Consider the following 19,007-nt stretch of genomic DNA (forward strand, 5'->3'; position numbering starts at 1 on the left):
AATGATTTTTGGTGAGGCATTTCCAGCCAAGCAACAGTTTAATTGAGTTGCAGGCCAGCGTGCAATTGCACAGAAAATCGGATGTGACCTTCAAATGTCCTAATTCGAGTCCACATAGAGGCTGTGTGATGGCCGCTCCTGCAGCCACTAGATAGCCACTAACCCCGTGCAGTTATTTCAGTTTTCATAGCTCGAGCTGGCAAAAGTGCACGCACTCTTTACGTAAGTAGAAGCACAGATACTTGTCTTACAGATACTGGAGGCATGTTTTAGGTCATTGTCATGCTGGAAGACGCATCGTAGCATCTTCAGTGTTCTGGCTGTGGGAAGGAGGCTCTTGTCCAATGTTTGCCACATGGGCACAGAACCAATCTGTGGGAGCCAAAATTCAAGCTGGGTGGTAGTGGATCTAATACATATTTCACTCAATGACATATTCTGTCTCTCTGCATTAAAATGAAACTACCATAACAATTAGAGTCTGTTCGTTTCTTTCAAACTCACACATACATTGCATATTTCTCCAACTGTATCGTGTTTCATAAAGTCACAATCACACATCTGCATCTGTATAGAATTATAAATGACTGAATGCTCCAGTTTTCATACCAGTTTACTGAGCAAAACAATGATGACAGAGTTGTGTATCATTTACAGTACACAGGTATACAGCTATACATCGACAGCAGAGATAAATAAGAAGGCGCAGGGTTAAAGTCGCAAGGTATCAACAAAGTACAGGGCCTTACTTATAAAATATCAAGATGGTGTCTTATTTTTCCTGGAGCACTGCAGACTCAATAACTATTTCATAAAAGCAAATAAAACCATCGGTTTGGCTTGAGTCAGAGTTAATGAACGCTTTTCTTCTATAAATGAGGGTCAGAAGAGGAAATAAATGATCAGCAAAAGGGAGAGGGGGGCTACACAAGGGAAAAAGACAAATTACACATGACACTAGCGGGGTTGTATCCTCAGTGAAGGATCACTGTTAGCAGCACACAGTGAACTGTACATATCTGCAGTGAGCGAGTTATTGTTGAATCCAAGGGCAGCGGGGAGCAGAGCATGAGAGGATTTATCTATAAAACATCAGTATCAGTATCACCATCTGTCAGACACTGAAGCTCGAGACAAACATACAGCGAGAGAGTCTGTCATGCTTATTTTTAAGTCTGCAGAAGGGGAAATAACACACACACAAACTGTGGGTGCACAGATGTGTGTAGGCGAGAGTTTGGCAGCGTTATTTACATTCAGATGGACAAATACACTTAAGGGTCAGAGGTGCAGAGATTTTCATTACAGGGGAATTAGTGGGAGCTCGGCTGTAAATAATGCATGCAGCAAATGCAAAGCAAGGTCTCCAGAAAGAATTTCACTTGATCAAAACATTCAACTGATGAAGTTAGTGTTTGACTGCATTCCTGACAATTCTGCAGTTATCTTTATAGCTGTCTGGTTTGCAGTCAACAAGCCTTCGTGTCAAACTTTTTATGGGGAAAAATAATGTGAAAGTCCTTGGACTATTTGTGCAACTACACTGTATAATACAGCCTTGAATAAAATAACAAACAGGGCCTATAAGCAGAGAGTCGGCATAAAAGACTGGAAACAGAATGAAGGATGGGCGACCGAGGTCAGGTGTTGGGGCCCGAGGCAGCAAACATGGCAGCAAGAGAAAAATAAAGCTAATGTAAGTCAGAATAGTTCTGTTTAGACATGGCTGTAGTGCAGTAGTGTAGAGTGTAAGAGGAAAACATGACAGTCTCTCTGCAGATCCTCTGTTTTAATACTGTGGTAATTACAGCAGCAGCTAACAGGACAGCTACTAAAATAAAAACAACACATTGTAAACGTCTCATTCCCTTTTCTAAAGAAAATATAAAACTAACGGAAAAAAGTTTGCTTTTTTTAAATCATACATTTACAGAGTCAAACAACATTTCATGCAGTGAAAAGTAAATCTGTCAGATATTTGTGATCAATGACACTCGACTGTACTATCATAGAATTAAAAAAAAAAATGCTATGGCACATTTTTTGGTCACAAACAACAAAAACTGAGGGATCAATGTTCGATCATTATCATTTCACTCCCAAAATTTACAAATAGCATTTTTGGCATAAAAGTCATACATATTGTTATCATGCCATTTCATGCATGTCCTAAGATTGTGACACGATGCATTATGTTTGTCCATAACTGTCCGAAACAGCTGTTTTATAGTAACATCTGTGATTTGTCAAGCAGGATAATAATCATGTGAACACAGTGATTAAGACTCAGATGAAGAATATATATTCTGTACATTTCTCTCTATTTTTTATGACAATAAATATTTCTAAGTGTTAATAAATACAAGGTGGTAGATTTCCATGAATGGGGACCTTTAACACTTGGACAAGACTCATAAAAGTTGTTTTTCTTCCTTTAAGCAGTGACTAAACACTTACATGTGTTCTAAAGAGGATTTAACTGTTGTTGGTGACATTGAGTAGACGGGTAATAAGTAATAAGGCAAGTCTTAATACAGATCATTTGAGACAAACACCTTAATTATAACTTGGCACCAAATATAAAATAAAGCTACCGGCTAGTTCAGATTTGGGGATTATTATGTAAAAAGGACAAATACATTTAATTTATGGTTAGCGGATTCAAAAGGGCATCCCAGCTCTGCCAATCTAACCGATTTAGATCCTGACGCCTGCTGTGCTTAAGGGAAAGACATTTTCTCCATTATGTAGTAACAAAACCAAAATTAAAGGAAAGATTCTGACAATATGGGAAAATGTGCTTACTTGCTTTCTCATTGAGAGTTAAAATAAACAACAAACAAACAAAAAAAACCCCAACATCACGAGTAGCTTACTCGTGTCTCCAGGCAACTGGAGGTTTCCAGGAAACCATCCAACCCCTTCCAAATACTGAGTTTAATGCCAAGTTTTTGTACTGAAACAAACAAGTTATAATGTTCCAATTAGGACACTTTAAAAATTCATAGATGGACTTTGTTATCTTGATTTAGAGCCAGGCTCGCTCTTTTCTCACTCGTGTTAAGCTAATTAGCTAACTAACTAGCTGTGGAAAGCTAACTAGCTATAATAGCTTCAAATTTCTATACATCCAAAGGGTGTCAAGCAATATGTCTTGCGTAGCATATTATGTATATCATAGTGTAGTATACTATATACCTTAAGTACTTGTTTAGTGTAGTGTAGTGTGTATTGTAAAGTGAATTTAACTGGCTAAGTCTCAAATCAAAAACGGCAAGTTATGCATTTTATGTTAAAGAACATGAACTGCTAGCAGCTATGTTTTGCAAGCTTCTGACCGCACATATATTGCCAAAATTTCTAATAGTGAAAATGATACTGTAACAGGCATAAACTCCAAGAAATACCAAACCATATTCATCAGAGAAAAAGCTGCCGCTGCTGGCTAACTAGCAATTGGCATGCCATCGCTGTGAATGACTGCTGGTTAGTGGCATCGCCCCTTTTTCTATGTACCAAAGACCGACACAGCTGAATTGCTGACAGGTAATTACGCAGCACTTCTGTAGCTGTATTTGTAAGTGTGTGAATAGATTCTAAGTACAAAAGCACACAGCTTGAGACAAGGAAGAATTTCTCATCAGTCAGTAAGAAAGCAAATAAGCAGCAACCCAAATGTCAAAATATTTCTTTTACAGCATACAAGCAGCTCAAATTTTCCAAGAAAATCTTTCAGCCCAGAAAAAACGGAACAGGGTTCACTTTATATACTGTAGTTACACTATTCATTGAAATAACCAGACAGTTAGAATATGTCACAATACACTGACAGGGAAATGCAGAAGCGGGACAGTGGGCATGTGAAATGTCATAATTTGTTTTAATATTGCCAAAAAAGATGTCAGCTAGACACACACAATACACATGGATATGGTGTGTGTGTGTAGGGAAGGCAGGGAGGTAGAGCCAACAGTGAAGGGTGGGCGAATTATGTCGGGGCTATAGTTGCCTGATGGGGGGAAGGTTAAGGGTGTCCAGAGCGCTGTGGTAGAGCTCTCTCAATGCTCTCAGCAGATACAAACGACAAAACATTTGGTTGAAGAGATGAGACAGTGGCTCCTGCAAGCAAGACAGACAAGAAGAAAGATTGAGAATATAGCAAGGGTATGTGAGGAAGTGAAAATACAGAAGAACAAAAATAACAATAAAACAACTGCTGGCTTCAAAATAAACTTCATTTCTTTTCTGTCTGTTACAGATGTGGGCAGACGTTCGCTCATCATGGGCATGAATATCATGGTCATTTCAGGCTTTCTTTGACATGTTCTTTTTCCAGAGTCCAGTAAATGCACAACATAGATCTTTAATGACTTAAAAGAAAACAGGAGCGGAGTACATAAGTTTGAATTTTTCTTGGATTTTCTCTAATCCTCCACACAATTAAAGAAAATTAATTATTCCGCCCTGGAAAAAGACCAGTTAAAAAAAAAAAAATCATTAAAAGCCTCAGAGTACTAGGATGTTCATGCATTAACGAATGAGTGTATGTAATCTTCTGACCACAACTGTATGTAAATGTGGTGTATAAGAAGAAAGGGAACACACAAACACACAAGAAAAATCACATAAACGCATAAGCAAATACATTTTGCAGCATTCACACATAATCAGAAAACCCTACTGTAAGCATATTTGCTGTGGTAATATATAATTCAGAAAATGATTAAGTGCATGTATACAGACTGAGTACAAATATAAAATCTACTTCTTGTGGTACAATATGTATAATATAATCCAGTTAATTTGTACACACTCCCCTCTGTAAGTACACACATACATATATGAATATATCCTTACCCCCAGCACGTGGACCCGGTTGTAGTAGGAGCTAAAGTCTTTACTGAGCGACACGAGAAATTTACAGATCTGAGGAACACAAACGTGTGTATGAGTTACATAAACATATGCAACAGCTGATTTATCCACCTTTTCTGCTATTGCTCTTACCTGTTCAGTTTTTATGTTCACTCTGGCTCCACCCCCTTCGCTATCCAGTGCCTGTCCCAATTGTTCAAGCAGCTCCGAGAATGGAATGAGGTAATTGAACAGGAGGAGCCATTCACCCTGTCAGTTAAAACACAGTCACATGGTAGCGCTGTAGGATTAACACTGCATTACTGAAATTTTGAAGTTATAGTTTCTAATTTAATTAAAACTAAGAAAAATAATCAAATTGTTGAGAACGTCATATCATAGAAGACACTAAAGTGGCACCTCTTCTTTCAGAGCAGAGAAGTCCAGCTGGGAGTCCTCTGGGATTTCTGGGTAAAGACCTGCAGATAAAGAGTCAGGAAAACTAAATGTAGAAACATTGTGATCCATAGATTTTACATTACATGTTCAACATTATAGACATATTGATTGAACCCAAGAGACCAAGCAATAAGCCAGGTATCCCTTCATTTAGCTGTGGATGAAAGCTTTCATTCTTTTGGACCCAAGCATATCAAGGACTCTGCACTTATTTAGGTTTATTCTCATCTTTTACAAAGAACTCTCCCAGTCATCACAGGCATTTACTCTTCATCTAAAACTCATATTACCTTTGGTGTACCACAAAGATCAGTTTTAGGCCACATATAAATTTCTGTTTAAAATGATGGCACTTCAAATCATCCAATGTCAGCATCCCTATTCATTGCTAGTTTTTTTTTTAACCTTTATTCAACCAGGAAGTGAAACTCTTGAGATGAGCCCAGAACCACTGTGCTGCCAAGGTGTTACCCTTAGAACAGCTGACCCAGCTGCTTCTTCAGCAAAACACCTGGAAATCATCATTATTGCTCCCTTTTTCCAAACCACATCTAAACATGGAGTTCACATGCAGAATAGAAACAATTCTGGAACAATTTGATACAGCCCAAAGCTTAGGTAGGGCTAAGCTTTGGGCTGGATTTTCCAGATTTATCAGATGACATCACTCATATCCTGGTTTCTCATGGATTTTAAGATCTGATTGACACACGTGTGTAAAGCACTTTTTTGTCTGACTTGCTTTTTTTCTTTGCTATTATTTTTTATGATTGTTTTTGTTCTGTTTTGTTACGGCTTCTTAATATTCATAATAACATTTTGTGTTTTGCATGTCCTCAGATACCACCCTAAAGCAGCTAACGTTGCTTTCTTATAACAGTGACAGAAATAAAATGCTCCACATGCCACATTATCCACCCACTGAGCAATATCGATTTCTGATTTTTTATGCAACAAAACATTACAATCCCGCTGAACTATAAATAAAGCTCATTCTGGCTTTTAATAAGTCTCTCTTTCTCTTCAGACTGGGCGAGGTTAAAGGAAGACTGCGATCATTGGCCACAATGATCTGAGTTACGGGAACATTTATTTACAGAAAAGCACAGCTCTCACCTTTCTCCACTCCTCTCTCATAGCTGTCGAACAGAGTGTGCAATCGGGCGCAGTTATACATCACAAACACTCCTCCTCTGGGCCCCTTGGTCGACACACCGCCTTCCCTCTTGACGTCCAGCGTCACCTAAACATACGGCTGTCAGTCAGTCTGACTTAGCGCATTAGAGCATGGCTGCTTGAAAGGAGACAGTGCTGTACTGATGACTCACAGGACTAGTGTGGACAGTCGACAGCAGCTCGAATCTGACTGTAGCAGAGGTCATGACCTTGATGATGTCATCCCACGTCTGACCTTCAAGAGGAGGAAGCACTTGTCTTCAGTTTATTCAGTTCATTTACAGTCTATATGCACACTGAGAATGCGCATAAACACACACACCTTCTACTTGATCTCCATACTTCATCTCAGAGGCCTCTTTCATCTGACCTCTTCTCAACCTGGAGGAGAGAAGGAAGAATAGGAGGCTCATTAATACAGGAAACCGAGCTAAAAATACACCACAATTACACGCAGACGAAGAAAAGCGTCAAAAGCGCCCAACAGCGTCTTATTCATCACATCTGCAGCGTTACGGTGCAGGGAAGATGATGGTAAGAGTATTATTTGTGAAAACAAACACATCTGGCGGGGATCTGGGCAGGGTGTGGAGGAGTAACAGAGATGTGGAAAACAGAAAACCTAATGACATGAGTATGTTGCAAAAAGGACGAGAGAGGACAAGGGATAAAACAAAATCAGAGGCAGAAGCACAGACAGAGGAATTGATGTGTCTTACTGCAAGTACTGTGCAGCAGTCAGGTGTGAACCAGGAGTCTTCACAGGCCCACAAACAAGATGCCTCTGCAGAAACAGAAAGCAGAACAGGTAAAAATAGGAACCCTTCATCACTGCATAGTGTGTATATGTGTGTGTGTGTGTGTGCAGCTACCTGTGTGTGTTTGGCTCCGCTGGCTCTCCACAGCATTGCTATCTGCTGCTGGCGGAACTCATCTTGACAGGAAGTCACATGTAACGCTGTTACCATGGCTGCCTATGAAAGAGGCAGTGACAAAATTAAAATCAGTGCTTTGTCTGCCCGTTTTATTTTGTTTTTTTATTAATAATTTTATATTAAAAACAAAGACATGGAGTGTGTTTGTCTCACTGTGCAGTCAGCTGTGGATAGGTCCAGTTGTGCCAATTGGGAAACGCCGTCTCTGTTAACTAAAACAGGACAACAGTATGTCAGCTGTTATTATACAATATGAAATCTCTGTTATCTCATTCATCTTTTATCTAAGCTAAGCTGCATCAATGCAGTTTTATTACTTTGGGAACTAAGCTTGCTGGCTTTCGTGGAATAAGTAGGTACCCCTCAGACACACACACACTCATACACACACACACAGGAGAAAGTTGGCTTAGCTTAACATAAACATAAAACAGTCTTCTAAGCTCACTAATTAAACGGGAATGTTATATTTATAAGTGCCGCAAGTTATTCTTGGCCAAGTCAGAAGCTTGCCAAGTCTCCTGGCAACCAAACTGGAAACACGAGGTTTGAGGAGGTCACTGGCTCAGCAAGAAGCAATTCTGGCACAAATCCTCAGATAAAAATAAAAAGGAGTTTGATTTATTTGAGTGGACTGCAATTAGCTTCAGTAAAGAGAAAACTGCCAGCTTCATTTTTTTTTGTTTTTTTTTTTTTTTTTGTTTGGGACAAGCAGGAAGATGAGATATAGAGATTTCTAGACCTCGACACAAAAAGCAACAACTGATCAAAAATATTTGCCCTGGATTTGGATAAACTGATCATTCTTCATGATGAGGCGTAAATGAAGGGCTGTGGTAAGCAAGGGAACAATGGGGGAAAGCGCTCAGACTCACCCGTGCAGGTGCCAAGGCTGGGGTCGTATCCCGGCAGCCCCTCCTCTTGAAAAACTCGCTTCAGGTTGATCCTGAGCGCTCCTTCGTTCTCTCCCTCCTCTGCTTTCCTCCCTCCCCCTCCGCTAGTTCTCCTGCCTCTCTCCATTTCCCTCTCTCTGTATTGAGACTTCTCTAGCGAGTCCTGAATCTTCTCCTCCCGCTCTTCATTCGTCCAATTAGCCGGGGCTGTCGGCCAATCGATTCCCAGAGCTCGGAGGAAACTGATGATGTCGCTGTCTTCAGGAAGTGTGGGGCAGAAGGACACGGCATATCTAAGACAGAGAAAGGATTTAATTAACAGTTGCATCCATTGATGGTTAATTGATTAGTCTATAGATTATCAAGAAGCCAATGGTAAAATCTTTTAAATGTCCACTAATGCAAAACAGAGAAAAATCAGCTAATTGTCACATGTGGGAAGCAGAAAACAGTTAATTAAGGGAATTTTCCAGTGTTATGGTGACTGTGTTATTAATTCATATTGAATGAGAGAAAAATTAAAACCAAGAGGATTTTAAAAGCAGGACATTTCTGGCAATGCAATGTTTACAAGGTCCAGGTCCATTAAACCAGACTCACCCCTGTCTTCTCAGCAGTGCCCCCATGTGGTCAGCCAGAAGAACAGTCCTCAGCTGGCCTAAACTCATTGTGTCAGGACTGGGTGTGTTGGGCTTAGGGTGCAGTGCGGGGCAGTTGAGCACCACACAGCCCTGCCTCTGACTCAAGGGCTTCAGGTACTCTGCAGCTCCGCCCCCCAGAACGGCCCTGAATGTGGCAGCCCGATCCACCCGTACCCTTAGACCTTCACCCATCACCTCCCCACCAGCCACAGGGAGAACCCCACTACCACGAAGGGACAGCACTCTGGACATCACTGCTGGAGGGACCTGGGTGGATGTAAAAATAGATATGGGATGTCACATACATGCAATAAGAAAAGTATAATGTATGAAGGGCGTTTTTCTGGACAGTGCAAGTATTAATGGTTGTCTGATACATGATACAGTCATGCAGTTCTAATCACACATTCCTCCCCTAGCATTAGCATTGTATTAAAGAATATTTGCAAAGAGGTTTGCAACTTGAGGGTATTTTTTGACTCTGACCTCTCATTTGAGTCTAATGTCATGCAATCCTGCTTCATTCAGCTTAGACAGATATCAAAAATCAATTAATTCAAAATCCTGCTGACAGGCACCAGTCCTTGCAATCCTTCTTTGGCTACCTGCTAGCTTTAAAAATTAATTTTAACATTTTATTCCTGGACTTTAAACCCCTACACAGTCTGTCTCCTGCCTATATCTATGAGATGTTATTTCAAATGAGCATGGCTGCTGCCCACTAACAAAGCATGTTCTTGTTAGTAGTCTGTAAAGCTTGTTTAGTCACTAAAGATGATCGAGGCTTTGCAGTCCAGGTCCCACAACTTTGGATTTCGCTGCCTGAGCATCTCATCCAGGCTAATTTTGTAACCTCTTTTAAATCTCTTAAAGCACATGTTTATCATCCACTTTCTATAACTGCTAATGCGGAATCTTTTTCATTTTTAAGACCCAAATGTGTATAAATGTTTGTTTTTCCTTCATTTTCCTTAATCTTTTGAATGTTTAATTGTTTTTAAATTCCCACTGTAGTCATGCTTAACTCCAACTTTTCATATTTGTTGCTTTTATTATTGCTAAGCACTTTGTAACATTGTTTTGAAAAGTGCTTCATGTTTTATTTGTTCTACACAAATTTTTGCAAATAAAAAAATGCATACCATTCTCAGTATGTCTCAGTGGAAAGAAACATTAGATAATGGAGTCTGCTTTAGAAATCAATGCCAGTGCATCTCTACACTGTAAACAAAACAAGTGAATTGTGGAACATAACACATGCACAAGGATACAAACAAATATGCACTAATCTGTTTCTTTTTTAATCTTTGCATTGTCATATTTTATGGCTGAAGAGAACAAGCTTTAAAAGGGGTCTTTTTGTGCTCTGTGTAACCCAAATTGCAGCACAGCCAGCTTGGCCTTTCTATCTGACCTATATTGTATGTGTCAGTCATGGGTTAATAATTACTGCTGCAGGCTGTTAGTGCCTGGTCGATGATGATGTTGGAGCAAAGTCAGCAACCTGATCAATCCACGGTACCAGGCCCTCTTAGTATCATTCAGATGTACCTAATGTTTTGCGAATTTAGGTGTTATTTATGATACCGTGTGGCATTCACGGGCAGTCGGAATCAGCTGAGCAGTTTAAAGCAGATAGTTCTGGTCCCTCGCTCCTATTGGTCGAGTCACGTTCGAAACAGCTGAAAACACCTTTATTCATTTTTAATATCACTGTATTACTGCGCGAAACGAACTAGAACTAACATAAACACACTAGTGCCGAGGAACTACACCACTTAGCGGAAGAATAAAATGAAGAGCTGTTTATCGGAACTTCAATGTGTTTAAGCAGCGGTATTCCCGCTGTTTGGTGACAGCGTCCGGTTTGACTAGATTTAAGAAGTGTTCAGAAAGCACATTGAGAGGCTTTAATACTATTTAGCGCTATGTTGAAATAACATAAAACAGCACACCCTGAAATTAGCACGGAGTCATACAGAGGCTAATATATCCAACAGGTATCAGTCAAACCAACCTGTCCGTCCGCGTACAGCGTGTTAAGCATCGTGGTCGGCGACAAGAAGTCCCTGTTTCGTAGATTTTTAGCGCTGCTCTCCTTAAACCAGAGCTTCTCCGGTTCAGGGAATACCCTGTCACCGTTTACACGGCTGGAACCGTGGACATCTTCACGCTTCCCCCGCAGCGCGGAGCTCAGAGCCCGGACTGTAGGGGTGATGCGAAGGGGCGAGAGCTCCTCGATGTTCTCCATCATCACCACCACCACAGCACAAACAGGTGAGCTTTCTACCAGTCAGCTCATTCACCCTCTCCTCATATCTTGTGTCAAGGCGTCGTCCCGCTGCTCGCGTTGACACGGGCGAAGATGAGCCAGATTTTGGGTTACGCTAGCTGCACAGTTGCTCGCTGGTTGATGTCAGATGTTGCGCTGCATTGCCTGTTTTCTCTTTGCGGAACTAGTGAAATGTAATCTGTGTTTTCCTACGACATACATTCGCGTGTCGGACCAGCATGGCGCCATCCAGTGTTAGGCGAAGTAACTGCAGTAGATGTGCCCAGAAATTTGTGCATACTACTCTCTGTACTGAGAATCTGGAGTTTTGTGATCTCTCACCTCAAAAGTTGACCCTGGTCTTAGAAACCCAACATCATGAAATCCTTCCATCAGGGGTGAAGTTTACAGTTAGATCATTTTCTTATTGCTTACTTTTTTTGCTAATACAACCATAAATAACTTTGTGTGTAGAAAATTAACATGCAGCAATTTTCACATCAGTCATCTAAGCAAATGTTTTTTTTAAAGATTGTAAATAAAGTTATGGGTAGCACAAAAGAAGGTCCTTACACACAGCAAGAAGGTCCTGTTTTCGAATCCACCATCTGGCCGGTGAGCTGTATGGAATTTCCACATTCTCCCTGTGTGTGCATCAGTTCTCTCTGGGTACTCTGCCTTCCTCTCACAGTCCAAAGACATGCAGGTAGTGCGGTTAGGTGAACTGGTGATTCTAAATTAGCCGTAGGTGTAAATGTGAGTATGAATGGTTGTCAACCTAGCAGAGCAGCTTTTCAGTTATTAAATACAAAGCTGAATGCAGAGAGGACCACAAACAAGTAGCAGCTGAAGACAGCAAAAGCCTGGCCGAATATCTCAAAGGAAAAAACACAGCATTCTGTGATGTTCGTGGGTTCCAGGCATCAGGCAGTTACTGACTGCAAAGGAATTTCATCCAAGTATTAAAAAAGTAAGCCTTATATTTAAAAGTTTGTAATTTTGCTCAAGTAATGTTTGATAATTTTTGATAGGTGTATAGAGGCAAAATTATCAAAAATTGTCTCTGTCAAACAAATTATGGACCTAATTACATGGAGATCCCATTATCTCTATGATTTAAAGATTTCTGTCTGAATAATGGAAGTATGTTTCCAACATGAACTAACAACAATAATAAACCCGCTAATGCTTTTTTTCTTTTTTAAAGATTTTGTTGTATCTATGCTCTAAGAAAGTGCCACCATAGGAGCTGCAAATGCTCTGAAAGCTTTAGCCTATAGTCATTGTATTATTTCACGTCCACTGTGCTGAAGCTCAGAGACAAACTGCAGAAAATGTGTCATTGTCCCATTAATGACACGCTGCATTTCGAGCAAAGAAAAGGAAAACAACAATGATGAAGCTAGTGTCAGTGATGGTCACCTAGCTTGGAGAAAAGTCCTCCTGCAACTGCACACAGGTGCTGGAGGACATATATCTGCAGAGGTCAATGGACCATAACAGGAAAATGCCTTATAATGTCAGCTCTCAACCATGACTGAAATAATCAATTGATGAAACTACAAGAAAAAGCATGAAATCTTGGAGTGCTATCTAGTTCCCTGCACTTTCTGCCTCATCAGACCGCCGACTGTCTGACAGCTGTCAAGTGCCTCAGTCCAGATTTCTTATTTATTATTATAAACTACTAAGGTGCTATTCAATGACATTAAAATGTTTTTGTCATGGAGGAGAAAGATTAATGCATATTTTTTACATTTTGTTTTAGCACAGAAACATATTTAACTCTCAGTAAGGTGTTTTATAGGCTAGAAATAAGTCAGTGTAACAAAGGAACTTTAATTGTCTGAGCTGCTGTTGAGGCAGATGATGCACTGCACATTACGCTTGGAAATTTGATTTCACTCCAGAAATGACAGACAAACTGGATTTAGGAAATGTGAGCAACAAACAGGACTTCATGTTTGACATGGCTTAACACCTCTCGTGTGAACATGCAGCAGCCTTTGGTTCACAGGAAAGAGATGAGTCAGTATAGCGCTGACGTCTGGATGTCCTGATGGTGTACAGTTGGACGTGCAAAGTGTTGCTTTCTTGTGTCATAAAAACAAAATGAAGCTTAATGGGTCAGTGTTTGACTAGCACTGTGACTGCATTCATTGCACAGAACTGAAATAAAGTTAAAAAAAAAAAGTGTCTTTATAGTTCTTGATGTTCTAAAGCTACAGCAGCAGCAGAGAGCTTCTACACTCTCCTCTGATACAGGCAACTCTAACATTTAAAGTTTGTTAAAACAAGACTTTTTAAATGTAACCAAGTAGGGAAATGGGCTATTGATTATCTTCTATTAACCTCTGGCTACGTTAGCCGTAGGCTCAGAGACAAAGACTGGCCTCTGTAGGACGAGTATAGCTAAGAATAAACTACTGACTTGAATAACACACTTGGTTAGTTTAACCCTCACTGTCACTCATAACTGACGGAGAGCTCATAACTAATCTGGGAAATGAAGGGATCATTTCAGGAAAAGACTTCGTTCACTTATCCTGAAGATTTGTTCTTTTGAAGGAATGATTTGGAACCGGGCAGTGCAGAGCGACTGCAGAGCGACTGCAGCAGCTGCGCTGTAATACTGCTCCCGCCTTGATTTTTTTTTTTTGGTCAAGTTTTCTGGTTTCTGCATTTGCATGATGTCCAAGCCTGTTGTCCTATATTTACTTTTTGGCCTCGGGGCATTACCTGATCTGTTAGCTGGTTGGTTCACAAAGGTCCATCTACAGTACGGTGGATTACACAATACAACCCTTCACTTTATCACGAACCTGTTTTAGCCCAACATTGCTGTAACTTAATAAGACTTGCCTTAAAAGCACATTAAAAACATGCCTAAACTTAAAATGCAAATATTTACACTAAGTAGGTGTGCCATGTGTTACCATACACCTGCAGAAAGACCTGCTCTGATTGGATGATATATTTGCTCATCATTGTTAGGTTTTATTGAGCCTTTCCAGTGTTGTTTAGCCTGAGAGTTAGACTTTGACTTCTTTCATTCAGAGTCAGAGTACAATCAGAATACATATCATAAACAATATGTGGTACTGGGATTTCCTTTGCTTAGCAACATAAAATCCATTAGGAGACTTTGTTATAGTTAAATAAAAGTAAATTAAACTAGATGTGAAGAAATATTTTAGTTTGTGTGTTGTTGTGTGTAATATTTTTTTAATTGACTTTTGAGAGCAATTTTGTGCACTACAATAATTAAATAAAATAAAGCTGTCAAGAAAATATCCTTAGATTTAGTATCTGATAGCTTAGTATAAAAAGAAATTATTAAAACTTAAGTCATGAGGTGCTGAAAGACTGTTTGAGACTCTGAATGTCTACAATACTATGACACAATTTGAGTGAACTGCTTTCAAAAAGTTATGTTTTTATTGTATCTGTACTAATTTTCCTAGCTCTTGCCTCTGACACATGCCCTCCATACAATAATAATTAGACTTAAACCAAGAGTGAAACGAATAAAAACGAAACTAAAACCTTTTTTTAACGATAAAAACAAACTTGAAATAAGGAAACACCCTCTAAATACAAATAAAAGAACATTAATAGAATCCAATAAATACGAATAAGACTATACAAATCTGTGATAACTTTGCTAGAAGGTGAGATCTGTAAATGACATTTTTTTCGCAGTATTTTGGCTGTTTATCGGTGTTTTCGGTGTGTTTACTAGGGTTGAGAGTGACTGGCGTGACGTGGATGACGGTATCAGGAGTTCAAAAGGGGGGGTTGGGGGTGGGAGACGCAAATTCTCCTCTTTTTGCACGTCGTCTTCCGGCGGAGCAGTGTGACGCACGGGGTGCAGAGATTAAATAAATAAATACATCTGTTTCAAACGGTGGTTGTGTGTTGTTGTTGTTGTTGTTGTTGTTGTTGTTGTTGTTGTTTTAGTTTTAGTAAGTTGATACGTGTTGTTGGGGTAATTGAACGCAACCCCAGGATCCACAACTGGCAGGAGAACGAAATCCGAAGACTGCTGAGGGCACGGCGAGGACTCCGCGGTTTACCGGCGGATAAACAGCTGCTGGCGAGAGGGTCGTCCGCGGGTCACACATGCAGGTGATCAGCAAACTGGAGGCGCTCTGTACCACGAGCAGAAGACTCGCTGCGGGACCGAGCGCGTCGAAGAGCGAAGAGCAGTCAGGGGCGAAGTGGACGTCAGAAAGCTCAACAAGCACCTGGGTCAATCGGAGGTGGATGATGACAAGGACCAGTACAAGCCCCCAGAACACTTGCACACAATCCGCCCCGTGAGTTTGTTTCTGTTGTAGTGCAAGTTTGCAGGGGCGGTGCTAGATGCTATAAATCAAGCGCTGGTATCAGTATTAGATCGATTCTAGTGCAACAAGATCAATATTTAGTTTCTGTCCTCGAAGTTCAGTACTTCTAAACTGAATTGTTAATTTTTGGTGTTTTTATTTTTTTATTTTTTTAAGAAGGGTAAAAAAAAACTTTAAACTGCTCTTTAAAAAAATGTCTGAACCATTCTGTTGAATGTCTTTACTTGTAGCCTTCAGCACGCTGAAACAACAAGCTTGTTTGACGTTTGAACTTCTTTGGAGACCAGTACATTTAGATTCCAGTAAAAATCACTAAAATGGTATAGAGTTTGAATTGGTCATGAGGTGCAGATATCCCATAGACTGGTTTAAACACACTACTGCACAGGAGGTTTTGGTCCGTTTACACTTTACTCTGTTCATATTCTCTATACAGGTCTGGCTCCACAGAATAACTCAAGCCTTTTACAGCAGGCAGTGAGGTCTGTGGGAGCTACAACATTTTTCTGTGCACATTGAAAACCTACAACAAAGCACAAGCATTCATGGCTCTTCGTCCGTTTTCAAATTATCAGCATAGACCATGCAGAGGTGTTTATTATAATCCCATATAGTTTTGATGCTGGGGTTTAGTGGAAAGGACTCTCTGAAATTGATCGGCATGCACTTGGATGTTCTCAGTATTTAGGTGTAGGTGGGCTTCATTGTTGCACACACATTGTCTTTGAACACAAATTTTCACTGATGAAGTCAGACCAGCATGTTTGTAAGAATAAAACAGTTGGATCCACTCTGTCAGATAAGCTAGTTTTTAAAAGAGGAATGCCATCAGATTCCTGCACGCATTTAAACTGACCTCTGGCCGGTATTTGGGTCTCCAGTTCTTTATCTAATCTGTATGAAATCTGCATAAGGATCAGTATCACTTATTCAATATTCTGTCCTTATCAGGAGGCTCTTTTATTGCTGGAGTTTGTTCTATTCACCAGAGTGGATTTGAATGGACGGGTGACTGTTAGACCGGTGGCCATAGTTTCACTTTGAGCAGACAGATGAAAGCGTGTCACTGTCTTCTAATTGCATGCTGAACTGTCTTTGTTTTACAGCAACACACAATTCCATCAGAGAGAAGGAAAACGCCGGTGATGGAGGAAGTCTCCACATCAGTGTTGGCGATGGTCGCCCAGATCAGAGAGATTGATGCCTGTTTGCAGAGGTTAAAGGAGCACGAGAGGGAAATGCAGAACAGTCTCATGAGCCAGTTCATAGCCATGAATGAAAGAGTAGGACGAGACACCTCAAACTTGTGGAAAGACTACTGTCCAAGTTTCCTTTGCCTTTGGCTCCTTCAGGCTGCTGACTGACTCGTTCTTGTGAGAAATGACACTTGTGATAAAGTTTTCCACCAGCTGTCCAGTGCCTCAGCCCAAATTAACCTCAACTCTGTTCAGTTGTAGCTACTACTGATCCAGGTCATGTTCACACTTTTGTTTTTTGTGAATAGATTTCAGTCATTAGTTAACCAGTTCATAACAAGGACCTATAAACTAGCAGCGGTGCTAGAAAAGCATAAATGCAGACAAATGACAACAAAAGACTAATTTGAATGAAACAAGAAGCTTTTAGATGCACACTGTAATTCAGTTTTATCGTAATAGCAAAGCAAACGTGGAAAATGAATAGCTGGTCTTTCTGGTTCTGCCTTTGCTTTTTGATAACAAGGCCTACTGTGGAAGACTGAATAGAGTGGCTTTCTTTGTGTCAAAGAGTGCTGTGTGTTTTCTTTTCTTTTAAATTTCCCTGAGCGCTCTCACCTTCTGTGTAGCTGTGTGTAACTCAGATTTTCATCTTGCCTATGAATGACTGTAAGCAAGAAAGAAAATGCAGTAGGCATGTTTGGCTTTTCTGAAAATTCTTTTCTATAGAAATGCGGGTTGTTGTGATCTACATTCCTCTTCACTCTCAGTGCTTTTGAACCTTTAAAGCTTCACCATCATGCTTCTGGGAAACGGATCTGAGTTGTGTGAGTCTGAAAATCTGCGTTTGGTGGATTAATACCTGCAGCGTGAACATAAAATAGAAGATAGCTGAGTTAGTCTAGCGTCTGACACGCGGGTGGGTGTATTTCTCCACCATCAAAGCCGGACATGTTTGAGTGAACACTGACATGTAACACAAAGTAGGAGTACGCTCAGCTCCAGATCTTAAACATGCATCGCGTGCCCGGTCTTGACAAATATGAAAACAAACAGAATACAGGCACCAGACAAGAATCATTCATCTTACTTACCAAATATTGAGAGCATATTTCGGCTGAGACGTCATCAGGATGGTCTGATGCATAATAAGATGAGATAATATTTTAAAATATAGTATAATAATTATATAGAAATATGTGGTGAGGTCCAATCACCAATCAACAAAGAGGACACACTGGCACGATAGAAAGCAGGCTAACCACCCAGATGAGAAAACTGTCATAAAAGAACAAAACAAAAAACATCACGTCACCATCCACAGTTAAATACAACAATAAGCTATAGCAGAATAAAAAATCTAATCAACTTGTATGAAGCTTTATCCCAATATGTTTGTCTTTTTTTTGAACCGACCAAAACAGAATCTCTTATGAAGCCAAATATGTGCTCTGCTTGTTGAAAGGTTTCACCCTCTTTTACAGGGTCGGTGATGGCAGGTGTGGACTCGTGCACTAAACACAGGACCTGCTGTTCAGTCATTTCCTGTGATCTTGTGGAACTGTAGAATTACAGGTCGTCCTCTGTAGGTGATGCTGTTCGGCATAATTGAGGGCAGTTTTTTCCTCACTCTTATAGATTAAGCAGGCTTGAAAAGGCAGATAATTGTATTGATTACATGGTTTATGTTTTCCTTTATTTGATTAGGTGTTGTAAGATGTTATATCTGCAGAGTCTTCTTTCATGATGATTTCCTCACGGCTGCCTTTGCCTGCTGTCTTCTTTGTGCCGTGCAGCCGAGTGTCGTCTTTGATGATTGGTGTTTTGGACCTCTCCTAGTTTATGTGCATTTTGCCAATGAAGGCTCCAAGCCCAGACACATGGGCCTTACCCAACAATGGATATTAAGAAGAACACGTATGCATATCGTGTGCTGGTTTGTGGAAACAGTGGGCCGCACTCATTTGTAAAAGCAGAACAAATCGCAGCTGCTGCTTTGTGATGTGTTTGGAGGAAATGGTAAAAGTTTGTAATGTGATTCGACAGTTACAGGACAACTGGGTTGTCACGAGCTTTCCGAGAAAGCATTGTTGTCATACATAAACCAGGCAGTAGTTCCAAGAGGACGAGAAAAACCACCGTTATTTACTGTATGTACCACTGAAACTGTCTGTGGTAGAGCGCATCATAAGCAACATGCCACAATGGGCACTGCAAGGAAAATGCACAATA

At 40.3% G+C, this 19,007-nt stretch overlaps 1 protein-coding gene and 1 long non-coding RNA gene across 2 annotated transcripts; one reads left to right on the forward strand and one right to left on the reverse strand.

Annotated features, from left to right (window-relative positions):
* Nucleotides 1-1,774: 1,774 nt before the first annotated feature.
* Nucleotides 1,775-11,513, reverse strand: dalrd3 (DALR anticodon binding domain containing 3). The gene is made up of 13 exons (XM_031745382.2): nucleotides 10,976-11,513; nucleotides 8,918-9,225; nucleotides 8,300-8,610; nucleotides 7,578-7,636; nucleotides 7,362-7,463; nucleotides 7,209-7,273; nucleotides 6,812-6,870; nucleotides 6,642-6,724; nucleotides 6,430-6,556; nucleotides 5,275-5,333; nucleotides 5,008-5,124; nucleotides 4,858-4,926; nucleotides 1,775-4,119 (listed from the first exon to the last, which is right to left on the reverse strand). Exons 1-13 carry the CDS (start codon nucleotides 11,210-11,212, stop codon nucleotides 4,000-4,002), a joined length of 1,716 nt encoding a protein of 571 aa, XP_031601242.1. The 5' UTR covers nucleotides 11,213-11,513; the 3' UTR covers nucleotides 1,775-3,999.
* LOC120435342 lies at nucleotides 11,142-18,895 on the forward strand. The gene is made up of 3 exons (XR_005609665.1): nucleotides 11,142-11,235; nucleotides 15,239-15,549; nucleotides 16,686-18,895. It is a non-coding gene; the product is annotated as an uncharacterized LOC120435342 (long non-coding RNA).
* Nucleotides 18,896-19,007: the final 112 nt, after the last annotated feature.

This window comes from Oreochromis aureus, linkage group 20 (assembly GCF_013358895.1).
Source record: "Oreochromis aureus strain Israel breed Guangdong linkage group 20, ZZ_aureus, whole genome shotgun sequence".
Taxonomy (NCBI): Eukaryota; Metazoa; Chordata; class Actinopteri; order Cichliformes; family Cichlidae; genus Oreochromis; species Oreochromis aureus.